Consider the following 14,199-nt stretch of genomic DNA (forward strand, 5'->3'; position numbering starts at 1 on the left):
ACAGGCGTGATGTGAGGCGCAAACAGTAGCAGGGCATATCGGGTTAATGACGATCTAAAGACAGGCATTCTTTGACAAATTACCCGTGAAATGAGACACCACGCCCTTTAGTTTACACAATACAGAAGTTACTCAAGCACCTGGATAACTTTTGTAAACGGTCCGTTTACTTAGCCTGCTTCTCTCAATGTTCATTTGCAAACCGTGCGACAGGTGATTTGGTGGCCAGAAAGCCCAAGATTATCACCACTTCAGAGGCGTTCAAGGGATCACACTTTGTAACCACTATCTTGCTCGTGTTTGCGAGGAAGACTGTACAAGAGACAACATAGGAGGTAGGATGAACATCATTGTCACATGGGTGTAAGGTTAGCGTTAAAGAAACAAAATGGTGGAAGGTGTAGAAGGGGCACGGCAGTGGCCTACCAAACTTGTATACAGGGCATACAATGTATTTCTACGTTGCCCAATGACGTCATTGTAAGCTATCTAGCAAGGAAAGGGCAACTACATTCCCTGCCGCAGTGACAGTTTGCAGAACATTTCAGAAAAGGATGTAAACTCTATTCTCTTAAGGATATATTCCTGTCTAGACAGTCCTATCCTACTAAGAGAAATTTAGACCCAAGAGATAGCCTCAGCCAGGCCTTTCCATGGATAGAAGAATTCGGCAAATATGAAAGGGCGAATAGTTGGCCAGGAGAGGCATGATCAGTCCCCAAAAAGGGTATCATTTCCCTCTTGAAGGGCAAATTTCACCCTATGGTGGCCAAACTCCCCTGGCAAATAATCTCCCTACAGCCAGTATAGTTAGTTTGGTAGAGACTTATTAACCCAAGTAGGCTGTACAGATGATAAGCCAGAGAGGTATGCGCTACTGAGCTCTAGTCCTAAGAATCTGACCACTATTTTACATTCAACGTTATTTTAGACGTAGTTGTCATTTGGACACTTCTGTGGTTCTTTCGAGCACTTTTCCCGAACATTGCAGTATCTTGTGTGGTACAATTGATATCTTAACATTTAAAATGGTTGCACAAAATACAACGAGTCAAGTGAGTTTTACTGACTTAATGCTTCTCTAAGACCATGTTAAATGACAAGAGGAATTATCTTTAAAACTGTTTTGATCCATTTTATGTATCATGTTTAGCGTTTCCCTCCCTATAACTAAGAGATAATTGTTCTGTGCCGTGATAGAAAAGCCTCTTTTCTGTGTATCTTCTCCGGATATGGGATTAGACTTGGCTAGATGCCCGGTTACTACACAGACACCGAGGGTTGGATTACTGAACTTGTAATAAAATAAAGTACTTGCCCTCAGAGAAAATAACACGCTTGTTCCACGTTTACATGGGGTCTCTGATATCTCTTTCTTCGAATGAAATTTCATCTATGACGACGTTATAAAACATTCATACGCTATTTTCTTATGCAAAGTAATGAGCTTACCAAATTGAGAAGGATCATAGGACTGGTTGATATCTTGTTGGTTATCGCTCTACTTTGTGTACGGAAATGGCGTATACAATCTTTTCATTATATCTCTTTCTGTAACGTTACTTTTGCCCCATTTCTGTTACCTTGACCCAAAGGACCTCTTGTCTTCTCAATGGGATCAACCATGCCGTGTCTCCGTACATCAGAAAGTCGAGCTTCCATTCTTTCTGTGGCGTCAACCCAAAGCACCCCTTGTCTTCCCAGTGTGGTGATCTATGTACATAATGATAAACAGATTTTTAAAACTACTTAGACAGAATGAAATTCATTTTGAGCAGATGCTAAGATAATCTATAATCTTAATTGAGGACTATTTGCGATTGAACTAACAGTGCCCTTCCCTTCAGTGTAAACGTCATTTGTGGTAAATTTTCAACAATACATTAGCAGCTATTGAAAAGAAACGTCTCGGTTACTTTTCGTTTGATCTTTGTGGTCCGCCGTGGGTAAACGTCAATCCGTTGTTATCAATACCCTAAGCCTGTTCGTAAATTTAAGTGATACTGTTACGCTTTTTTTTTGTCCTAAGATTGATTGAATTGACACAAACATGGGCGGGGCGAGGAGAATGATACATTTCACATCCTGTGCAAAGAAACCAGACAGTAAAAAGTAGATGTAGCCTTTTGTCGTAGGGGCAGTGGTTTGTCAATCCACTCCGTCTAGGGCACGCTACTAGAAGACGGAGCCCATCCCTCTCCTTCCACCGTCTTTTACCTCCCCAACCGAAGTCAGGTACCCATGTTTACACCTGGGTGGTGTGAGGAAAGTCGTGTAAAGCCAGGAATCGAATTCATGACCTTTCGATCTCAAGTCCTCCAGCCTAGCGACTTGCTATCGGCCATTCGACATAACATGTATGTTACTCTGCAGTTTTATGCGTGTTGTATGTAGTCATGTGAATGTACGTGTTGTGTTTTGCGCTAGTTGTTATCATATGTATGTATTTTTTAGGAATAATAGATCAGATTTTCAAGTCCCAGATCTGATGAATTTCTACTAAAAGTTCAAACATCAAACATAACGGAGAGTACAGTACTTAGATGTCGGCCCACACCTGTACACACTGTTGGTAACAACGTTGCCCAGAAACTACTGAGTAGCCGTAAGGCCTGATACTTGTTGACAGTTCCCATTTGTACTACTTACAGCTTTATTGGTGTGTTTATTGACAGATACAACATCAGACCCAGCTGATGAGCCATGTTGCCAGGCACAAAACGACGGAAATCTCGGCGCGTAGCAGAGCAAGCGGACAGCCCGGTTGTGCTGGGCGGCCAGATTTGGACAAGCACTGAGGTACTGATGCAGCAGACGATTGAGATGTTGTATGCTGGGGAAGCCTGTAGCATCAACGCCAGTCCCTTTCGTATCTTCAAGGTGGGTCCTCTATTCTTCCTTACCTTTTCTCTCTTTTTTCCCTTGAAAAGTTAAGTTATCAGAGCAATTGCTTGAAATCCTGTTACCGACAAGAAAAATTGAGGTTTTGGTCTGTCTGCCTTTCTGTGCGTGCATCTCTTTCTCTCTCTCTCTCTCTCTCTCTCTCTCTCTCTCTCTCTCTCTCTCTCTCTCTCTCTCTCTCTCTCTCTCTCTCTCTCTCTCTCTCTCTCTCTCTCTCTCTCTCTCTCTCTCTCTCTCTCTCTCTCTCTCTCTCTCTCTCTCTGCGTGCGAGTCTGTATTTTCACATACTTAGGTTACGCTATGACTTAAGAACCTCTTTATGGATTGTGAGGATGTGAGTAGGTCATAGAAAGACGAAGGTCAAGGACAATTTTGGGCCCCCTGGCATCAACGCCAGTCCCTTTCGTATCTTCAAGGTGGGCTCCCTGTAAAATCATTCATTCTTTAGGTGTTTTTTTTGCATTTCTCATGCTTGTAATCTCTCTGTCTCTCTCCCTCTCTCTCTGTGCGCGTGGGTCTGTCTGTGTTTTCACATACGTGAGTTAAGCTATGATATAGAACCTCTTCATGAATTGTGATGATGTTTGGTATGAGGCTAGGTCTTGGAAAGACGAAGGTCAAGGTCAATTTGGGGCTCCCTGGTGTAATGTGTGACGCTTCAAATGGACATGACATCAGATTATGGGCATTAACAACCACGTAAACTCTCGAGCAAATGGACGTAAATCAATTATCGTCGCGTATTCCACGTGAACGGCTAGTCGACTTAATTCCAATCGATATTCTTGATACACACAAATGAGTCTACTACTGTCTTTGATAAGATCAACATTGTCTTGGGCAATAGCGTAAGGAATTTTTGCTTCCGTCTGTTACCATTACGCTTTGTAGGTAGGCATCTTGTCACCTGATGGTGGTAGCACTTTGAATTTAGCAGCGTTGGCGGCGATTTGTGTGGCTTTGAAGTCCAATCCTAGCGTGGCAGTCAAGGCCACAGTTTGGACATATGAGGCCAGGGGAGTTCTCACGCTGCTGTCTCTCTTTTCTTTTTTGTCTCCTTAGCTGTAGTTGCTTCTTTCGTTCTGTCTGACCCTTTGCTAGACCCCCACTGACTTCATGGCGCCATCTGTTGCGATCTGTTCCCAGCTGGCAGGGTCTATGTCAGTTAGAACTGCTTACTACTGTTAACAATAAGACTATTAAGAGATCGACCCTCCCCGACACTCTATATTAAATGTGAGAAGCATAAGAAAATATATGACTACGGAAACATATATAAGCAGATTTATCAAAACATTAACTCCTCGTGAACTGGGATGACTCTCAGGGTTGTGAATTTATAATTCTGGCAACATCACGTCCTGTCACTTAAAGTACACATCAACGATTTAATTAATAATGCGCGTACTTTAAAACGATAATCGCATCCGGTCATTACCAAGCTGAATCGACACTGTGCAGTGACGCTGCATGACTTGCAGTTTAGACCGGAAGGGTCTATCCATGAGGTCATATCAATGACTCATCTGCTGGGTCTAAGTTTACTGCCTCATTGCAAAACGTGAAGTAGGTTACGTAAGCCCCCCTGTCACTGAACCCGCTGCACTCTGGCGGCGTCGCTGCGGCATATCGAATGGACAAAACACTCAATGGATTTCATCGACAAAAAAACGAATCTTTTTTGCTGACCCAAACCTTTTTCGTTGGTTAACTTTCGGTTTGTTACATTATCTGTGACCGCCTTCACATGTATTTTCTTTCCATTGCCTCACTGCAAAGAAGTGCAATTGTCACGGAGTTGAGTCACCCTATCTTAAGAATGTAGAAAACCATTTTTGTCCCCTCCATCATGTAATGGTACAACCCACCTGTGCTGCTGTCCTTGCTAATGAGGTGGTTGTGCCAGTATATCTTAGGTTCAAAGGTCATGCAGATGACTTAAAAGTACAAAACATACATGTATGAATTAATACTGTAACATTTCGGTGACATGAGCAACATGGAGGATGAAAACCCCCGTAATAATCGAGGTGCGACGTGGCAGAAGGAATGGGGGAGGCTCCGGTCGTTCCTCGGCGGGAGTACTCGCCTCACCCGCCGCCAGTCTCACTGGCAAAAGGGCGATGGCTTCACGATGGTCGATCTGGAAGGAAAACCTTTGCAAACCACCGAGATTGACGAAGAATGTCAACAGGACGAAGAGACTAACTGTTTTGGGACGAATTGCCAGATTTTCAAAGTAGGTTGTACGCATGATTAACTGTTAAATGTAACGTAACACACGCCGTCACACATGATATCTATTTTGCGCTATGGAAAAATCAACCTACTCGCTCTGTTTTAAGAATGGGTAGCCACAAAATAATAACGCAATGAAAGTATTGTTTATTCTTCATAATATTCTTATTATGTTGAGATACTGTATGACAAGCAAGAGTGCGTGTTCGAATCGTACGTAAACAGCGCAGGTTAATGAGTACGTCATTAACTTAAAGGTAGTTTGGCAACGCTGTGATTTTGGAATAGCCAACATGTATATCGGTGACTGTGTGTATGTGTGTGCGTTTATGTGTGTCTATGTAAGGATGTATGTGTTCATATAAGGGATAAAACACAAAACCTAAATGTTATGTGCAATTTTCTCGGGAAAGCAATGCTTTTCACCTAGTCTAATCAAAATGGCACTGCTCTTATTTGTCCGCCCAGATGTTGTGATTGCACAGAGTAACATAACTTGCTGTTAGCTCGGTAAACAGTCGGCGTGTTTACCAGTCTACCTTTTAGGATAGGACAAAAGACTTAAATCCACCAGATCACTGAAACAGTTCGTGTTCTGTGGCGTCGCATGGCGTAACTGTGGTTATAGTGTTAACCTGTGACTCAAGCGGTTCTGGGTTCAGACTCTGACAGGCCCTTATGTTGTGGCCTTGGGAAAGGCACTTTAACACGAATCTCCTCACTTCACTCAGGTGAAAATAAGTACCTAGCTTTGATTAGTGACGTCCTCTGGACAGTAACCTCGGATAGGACGTTAAATGTGGACCGGTGGAGAGTCACACCTCGAGTACGTTGAACACATCACACTTATCGAAAAGAGTAGGGGCTCTTCCCAGTGTGAGTACTAGTGGCTCAAACCTTACAAGTAACGTTTCCCTAAATCAGGTACTGTGCTTGGAAACCTCAGCATAATGAGGTTTAGCACATACTGCTGAAGAAAAAGCCAATCAGCGATGTTGAGCTGACTATTTTCTCTTTTCCTCCTTTAGTCTTATGAAGAAAAACAGTCTCTTTAAGAGACTATCCTGTTTGATATGAACATACTAAAATACTAGAATTGTCCTGGCATATGCGACAATCTATCAGATTTGTATTGATCTTACAATCGTGAAAATGTGTTTTTCATTGGATGTTATTCTATTATTCCAAGCAGTTGTAGGGTGCTTCTAATTGGAGCTTATCACCACAGGCGAAAGAAAAATCAATTGAAGTGTGCTAACAGGTACATACTGCTAATTGAATTACATGTCTTCAAACATGAAAAGAACCGATAAGAAACCCGTCGTGTCCGGACATGTATACACAGGTCTTTCTTCTGTGTCATGTTACCAAATACTGCAGAACAACTGGTTTGACTACTTTAAGGAGGGACTTAATAAAATGTATGTCAGCACATGAAATATTCCCCCGTAAAAAGTACTGTATGAAGATTGTGTTTCTGTGTGTGTGTGGGGGGGGGGGGGGATGTCAAACTTTAATTGATAACGCATTGGACCTACCCACACGTATCTTTGCGATGGGGTGGGTTGGGGCACTGAGAAAGATTGATATTTTAAGATCTGAGAGATCCCTAAATCGCGCATTACTTGATCGAGAGGCCGTATTACTGCCAACAATGTAATTTAGAGCTCGCAGAATCGTCGGTGAACTATTTTCCTGCTGTATGACGGCTGCTGTGAGACTGTCAGCTGTCAGTGTTTGCTCGACTTGTTTTACACTGAAACTTGTTTGACTTGCAAACACGGGGCCACTTAATTCTTTACAGTTTACAAATGTACATGCCTTGCAAAGGGATGTGTTGATGTTGAAATTAGAACATGCCATTCTGTATTATTAATGATTCATCACGGTCGAACACTTGCGTGCGCGGGCGCAATAACACACACACACACACACACAAACATGCATACACACGCACGCACACACGCACGCACACACACTCACACACAAAGGTACACGCGTGAGCAAGCACACATACTTTAGCAATGATACACAAACACACACGAACACACACACACACATACATTTATACAAACAAACACAGTTCGTACACCGTGACACGCTCTCTCTTGACACTCTACGTTGAATGTTTTACTTTACTTTCAAACGACAAATGGGTCATACATCTCCTTAGTTTAGTATACACAATGTCTGAATATTAAAGTCAGGATGTTTTTTCACAATCAGTTAATAAGTTCTTCCTTTCAAAAACAGTGGTAACCAAATACGAACGTTTGTACTTTTAATAGGCAACATATGACGTTAAGCTTCGTGACACACAAAATGTGATAATGATAAAGAGGTCATAGACCTTGTATAACTCACCACAGGGTGACGCGAGGTCATTGCTTAATGAATACGCCTCGTGATCTAGCAAATTGTTGACGGGAAATTACGCTATTAACGAGGCATTCTGTTTGCGCAGCGTTGGCTAGAAGACCTTGCGGAAGAGTAATCATGCCGTTCATTCAATTTGTTACGACACATAAAACAGGCGGTCTTGTGTCAACAGTGACTCGGCAAACACCATTTACGGACTGTTGACTCAGACTTGCTGAACATCGGCTATTGTAGTTGTGTAATTGTTCGGAAAGGGTGCGGACCTGGCTGTGTTATATATAGATATGAAATACTACATACCATAGCTAGTATGTGTATGTCTTAGTAGAGATTGCAATCTGGTAGAACCAACGATTATCCTGGTAGTATTTCACTGTGTTCTGCTGCTGCAGTTGTCTGGACTGCAGCTGCAATAAGACTTTCTTCAGCTCTCTCCACTTTGTCCGGTTCATCGCATTTCGTCTTCATAGAACTCTGGAATATCATCGAGAGAACAAGATAGCGCTAGCAAATCGTTCCTGTCAATGACAAAACGGTTGTATATGCTGTTCTGTGCAAAAAAGGATTTCCCATTTGATAATTCATAATCATCTCTGCAGTTAAACAATGTAAAATAATACCAAATCCCCGAGAAAATAGAAAGCAAGTCATTCCCACTAAATGAAAACAATGACGTTAGTCAATTTTTTGTCCAAGCATTATGACGCTGCAATCTTGACCGGAAACATTAGCCCGCGGCGTATGTACAAATGATATGTAAAGAAGACTTACAAATGGGCAATTTCATCTCCATTTACTACTATAACGTGTTTACCAGTCTACAGAGTGGGCTTTTGATTAAACCTAGTGAAGCATGTACAATAACCGTTCAAAGAGGGGGAAATAGAAAAAGCTTTAACCACCAAGGCGACGGGAGTGTGAAATACAACCTCATACTATAATCTAATTCTGAATGATTCAAGTTTCAAGTCAAGATAACTAATAAACGAATCCTACGTCTTAATACTCTCGATAAAAGTATTTCTAATCGATCATGTAAGCTTCATGTTGCGTCGTCAAACACTCTGAATTCTCCGCTGTAATCTTGACCGGAAACGTTTAAAGATGTGTAGAGAAGACTTATAAATGGATAATTCCATGGCCATTTACTCCCATCGTTTCTTGATGACTTAATGTATTTTTCATTTTACAATGTAGAAAATGGGCTTATGATTAGACCGTAACCGTGATACAAAGAGGGGTGTTTAAAAAGTGGCGATGATAAACTTTCACCACCATGCGAATGAGAGTGTGAAATACAAATTATGCAAATTCGGCATATATTTTGATTGTGAATGGCGCAAATTTTATACCATTAAAACCTTAGACTAATTCCGCGCCAAATCTTCACCAAAAATATCTTAATTGACTATACACACCACATGTATACTGAGACGTCGCCAAAGAATCCGCACTCCCTGCTTTGTCGTTTATTCATTCAGAATACATCAACCAAATTAAGACAAACAAGACAAGATATCGACGTACTGTGTTGCTTTGCAACCTATATCCACGCCGCCATAGTACAAAACAATATAGTTGAGTTTCTTTAAAGCTTAAGTCCATGTTCCCTTCCAAAATGAATAAGATGGACGGTTAAGATGCTGAACACGTTCGGTCGGAACTGTGTACTGTATAGTATAATGTGTATTTCAAAGTATTCTAATGATGTTGATTACATCATTCACTTTGCCGTCTTGTTGTTTTTCTTTACAATTTACTTCTCCCGTAACAGTTGACTCACCGGTAAGACCCCGCATTAAAAATGCAGATGTAATCTAATCTTGTCTATTATCCCCTCATGGTTCTTCTCTTCATGATATAAAACGCTAAGTGCGCCAGCTTATAAGGTACGTACGGGTACAAAGCGAGCATAATGCTGCATTAGTGTAGACCTATCCAGGCCAGGATGTATGATGATAATGCCCAGATAGATTTTCAATGTAGATGATCATTGTCTTTGTGCAAAACAAATGGTTTACATTCCCTTCTCCCATTAGAGACTGAAACCATTCCACTAGACGGCGATCACGCTGCGCTCTCGCTGCGACCTAAATAGGATTTGAGTAACCCTTGACTTCATAATTGTCTCTATTATCCCCACATGGTTCTCCTCTTCATGATATAATACGCTAAGTGCGCCAGCTTATGAGGTACGTACAGATACAAAGCGAGTACGATAGCACATTGTGTAGACCTATCCATGTCAGGATGTATGACGATAATGACTAGATTGAGTTCTGAGGTAACGTTATATGATGCACTGATGATCCTTGTTCAAAGTTCAGCAGAGTTCATCCTCTGTGAATTGACACAGGTTTCTCCACACGCCCCTGCCAAGCATGGCAGAAATCGAAGGCATAGACCTATCCTTGAAAAGATGTGCGGTGATATTGCCTAGACTGGTTTCCGACGTATTGTCATAAATCCAATTTTGATCGCTCAACGCGTACGGTCGCACAGAGAACACCCGTTATTGGAAAGGGGGCTTACACAGTTAAGTTGAGCTCATCCTCTGTGAAGTAACACATGTTTCTCCCTGACTCCCTCTTGACCATGATACTGATAAAACTAAGCTTATCATCCTGCTTTACTATGTCTTACACGATGACATTGATACATCATTGTTATTTGAGCTCCGTCCCATAGGTACATGTACCACCCAGTATTAGCTTCATTTGATCCTGTACTCATCATTTTTAAGACGGCACTCAATTTTGATCAAATATTTTTACGTGACGTATTTACGTCGTTCCAGCCAATCAGAAGCCCGTTGCGCAAATATTTGAGAGCTCGCGTTGGCCGTCGGGAATTCTAAAGACAAAGCAAACAGGGAATGTTGTCAGACAGCGAAACGCATTAAGAGATTAGATGCAAAGCTATCCTTTTGAAAAAAAGCCACGCCCTATATCCACCTGTTACATAAGACAGCCGCGCAAGGAACACCGGAGTTTGGAAAACACCGCGCGCTCCAACAGAGAACCCGACCGCAGAGTATCCGAACACCCGCAGTTTCGACGGAAAGACTTCTTGCATGCTGTCTCCTAACCCAGCGCTCTACAACCAACATCAGACAAGCGAATCTTTCATCATAACGTTAAAGGGCTGGACACAACGTTTTTGAACGCCACATTGTAAGGACTCATTCATTTGACAAGATCTACGAGGGACGAGTTTTTGATCCGGCTCTTGTATTATTTCAAGAAGTCAAGAAAGACACTGATTAGGATCATCTTCCTCGCGATTCCTTACGTGAGAGGGCATTGAAAGCTTTGAACTGAACCACGATGTCCAAAACAGCTCGTCTGTTTAAGGACAAAGGCAGAGTCGTGTCTTCCCTGATTGGATGGGGGAGGCCCGAGAAGAACAGCACATCGCCGACGGGCAACCCTCCGAGGAAATGGGCAGGCGGGAAGACCGAGTTGGCGGTGATCGACTTTGAGTCCAACATGTCGCACGGAGAAGACGAGGAGATGCGCGATGTGGACATGTTTGCGGTTAGTGTAGACTCCGTTGCTTTTTATATTTCGTCGATACTTAAGTATCCGTATGCGAAATATATTGTTATTGTTAATATTTAACCTCCTATCCGAAGGACGTCCCTAACCGAAGTTAAGTACTCATTTTCACCTGGGTGAAGAGAGGGAAGTCGTGTGAAATGCGTTGTGTAAGGGCACAACGTCAACGGGACAAATCAGGGGATCCCGGATTCGAACCCGAGACCTCTGGGGTCAGACACCCTGCCACTGCGCCACCGCGACGCAGATTCCCTCCGGCTGTTTTCGTTTCATTTACCGCTTCACCCTTACATGTTTTCTTGATAAGGCCCTATCCGTCTGGAAAGGAGAAAAAAATATCTTAAGAAAAACGGTAACTGAAAAATAACAACAGCCGGTTTGCGGTCAGTGGATGTTGTGTTCTTTCTGCGTGCAATTCTCGGTGGCGATCCAGTGAAATAGATGGATCTCAACCGCTAGAAGAGGACATATTAGCAGTTTGAGGTATATGTTGCAGACAATCAGATTTAAACTGTGGTTACATGTGCTAACTCCTCGGAATATTATCGCTCAATTTTTTTCAATCGCTCAATACTAATTTCGGCAAAAGGTTTTTCAAAATCGGTATTTTAAACATCGGTATTTTTTCTATCCTAGTAGAAACGGGTGGCAACAACGATCTCTCCAGCAAAAGAACCTGGCCCCGATATGTTGAAAATGACACATCACCATGCGACTTTCCCCTAAACTAAAACACCGGCTTCACCTAGATGGCGTGCAAAGGAGGCTAATAATTTCTAGGTTAGAACAACTTGCATGCCTCTTTCAGTGCGGCCACCTCCGTTGTAAGCCGTCATACAATGTTCATGCCGTAGGCTTTTCAAGCAGGCTATGACCAAACAAACCGCCAACAAGGCCAAGATGACATGTTCCGTTGCAAGACGACCGAATTCTGATTCGCACGATGTGAACGACTTTCCCAATAATGGCCTCGGTTTGCGATTGTGTGCCGATCGCACGACGAAGGCCCTTTGTATCCATGGGTGTTTTTTTGTGTGAGCGTTGTGCTTACTTATATAAAGAGAATTCAAACTCTACAACTGGATACGAATTCGGAGATTTATTTCCGGACGTTTCGAGTGACATCCATCACTCTTCTTCAGCGTCACTAAAATGAACTAGCAGAACTAACCAGTCCTTATTTACAATAACTAGAAAAACCGGTAGTCTTGCAGCGTAGAACTCTCCGGTACCTGGGACCGCCCCCTCCCCCCAACCAAAGGACAATAGTGTTCCTATGGTGTTGTCTTACCATAGGAACCTTCCAGATCTTGTTTTACATTTCAATACGTCTCATGCATGACTGTGTGATTTGCCATGTAAAACCGGTTTTTCTAGTTATTGTAAATAAGGACTGGTTAGTTCTGCTAGTTCATTTTAGTGACGCTGAAGAAGAGTGATGGATGTCACTCGAAACGTCCGGAAATAAATCTCCGAATTCGTATCCAGTTGTAGAGTTTGAATTCTCTTTATATATTTGTTACCTGGATGTCTAACCTTCACAAACGTTGTGCTTACTTGTATGGTCAGCAGAGTCTTTTCCCAAAGACCAGGTATTCAACCGTATTTATTTTTCAAAGTAGATGCTTCAAGCATATATAAAATAAGGAAGGAGTCGCACTTGCGACTACAGCTAGCACTCGCACATGCACCGGAACACGGTGTTGAATAATTCGTCGCTGAATACGCGCTGAGCGAAGAAAAAAAGGTAAAGCAGGCATCCTCAGGTGAAGCATGATGCTTTTTCAAGTAGCTAGTGGTAGTGCAATGCGGCTTCGCCACGGTTCGTGTTTTTGGTCAAGCATACCGGGTCACCCCTACTCTTCTCGATACGAGTGTTGGGTTCTTTTACGTGTAGGGGTTTGACGCTTGAGGCTTATGCCTAAAGCTGCCTCATGCACGGGGCCGCCGGCTTTTTTTTTGGTGACGCAAAGAAAAAATGCTAAAATTACAGTCATGACGTTGTTTATCTTTATTCATTTATAAATCTTAAGGGAAGTCCCTTAAGTTAGCTGAATTGTTTAGAAGGTGAGTGTTTTTGCTATATTTTGTTTACATTTGTTGGTTGGGCCGAGTTGACCGGGGTGTTGGACCGATTTGACCAGATTTGCACTGGGGCCGAGTTGGTACGTAATGGTCCGAGTCGTCCGGATTCCTGTCTAAAGTACTCAGTCGGCTAGCTGTGTTGCTTTGTACGTATTTCAGGCGGAACTATTGTCTTACTCGACCACTTGAGCGCACGTGTTTGGGACGGACAAACAAAACGAGCCAACACCAAACATCAGCTCGAAGACTAGCACCAGACTGTGTTCGAAAGATGTAATGCCACAAAAGCTGTTCACAAAGTACGGTTTTGAAATGGTGATAATGAAGCTTCTACTGGCTTGGGTGTCCCACCACTGTCTGAACCGAAGAGTGATAGCGCACTCCCGGAGGGAGAAGCCAGATTGTACGTTTCAACTCCTTCCCTTACACCATGATAGAAAGTTCTTTTATTCACAATCAAGTATTTCAGTGACTAGAAGCACACCCTTTAAAATAAGATGAGATACTGGCCAGCATATCCAAGAAAGTATACAATACCTTCAAACGCATGAAGAATTCATCGATCGCTAAATACCTGCCGAGAAAAAATGGTCCGAGTCGGAAATGGTCAAAGTCTTCGGTGAATGCAGGATTCTGTAGCTCTTTGTTCTTCTTGATCCAAATGTTCTAGTCTCTACCAGACTAACTACGCCAGGGTTTCACTTGCAGGCTCCGTTAGTCTGTCATATGTCGGCAAGAAGAAAGGCAATAAAATCAATCTGGTCATTTTCTGAACAAAGGCAGTAGCTTTGGAGTTGAGATCATTTAGGCCATAAATCAATTAGGGCGCAAAATGTGATCTTCACTGTGGACTGACTCTACTTGCTAATTATTCCTTTTTCTGCCAAATGCTACGATTCATTCGCCCGTAAGATGGCCTGGTGGAGGAACCAAATGTTCCAAGATATCCAATTGAAGTGAACTATACAAGGCTTACTGGGCTACCGAATACCTAATCCGTTTGACGTCATGGCTGGATTGACGCGGAACTGAACAAATC

General features: G+C 42.5%; 1 protein-coding gene across 5 annotated transcripts in view; it reads left to right on the forward strand.

The window, feature by feature from the left end:
* The first annotated feature begins 255 nt into the window (after positions 1–255).
* Positions 256–14,199, forward strand: part of LOC136428907 (transient receptor potential cation channel subfamily A member 1-like) — a 44,945-nt gene continuing 31,001 nt past the window's right edge. For 2 of the 5 annotated variants that reach the window (XM_066418731.1, XM_066418732.1), the window contains exon 1: positions 4,833–5,140. In XM_066418731.1, the coding sequence (XP_066274828.1) occupies positions 4,892–5,140 (249 nt within the window). In that variant the 5' untranslated portion in view covers positions 4,833–4,891. Of the gene's footprint in view, positions 336–2,675; positions 2,881–4,832; positions 5,141–10,579; positions 11,055–14,199 lie in introns of those variants that run through there. The other 3 variants (XM_066418735.1, XM_066418733.1, XM_066418734.1) reach the window with 3 other exon arrangements.

This window comes from Branchiostoma lanceolatum, chromosome 2 (assembly GCF_035083965.1).
Source record: "Branchiostoma lanceolatum isolate klBraLanc5 chromosome 2, klBraLanc5.hap2, whole genome shotgun sequence".
NCBI lineage: Eukaryota > Metazoa > Chordata > Leptocardii > Amphioxiformes > Branchiostomatidae > Branchiostoma > Branchiostoma lanceolatum.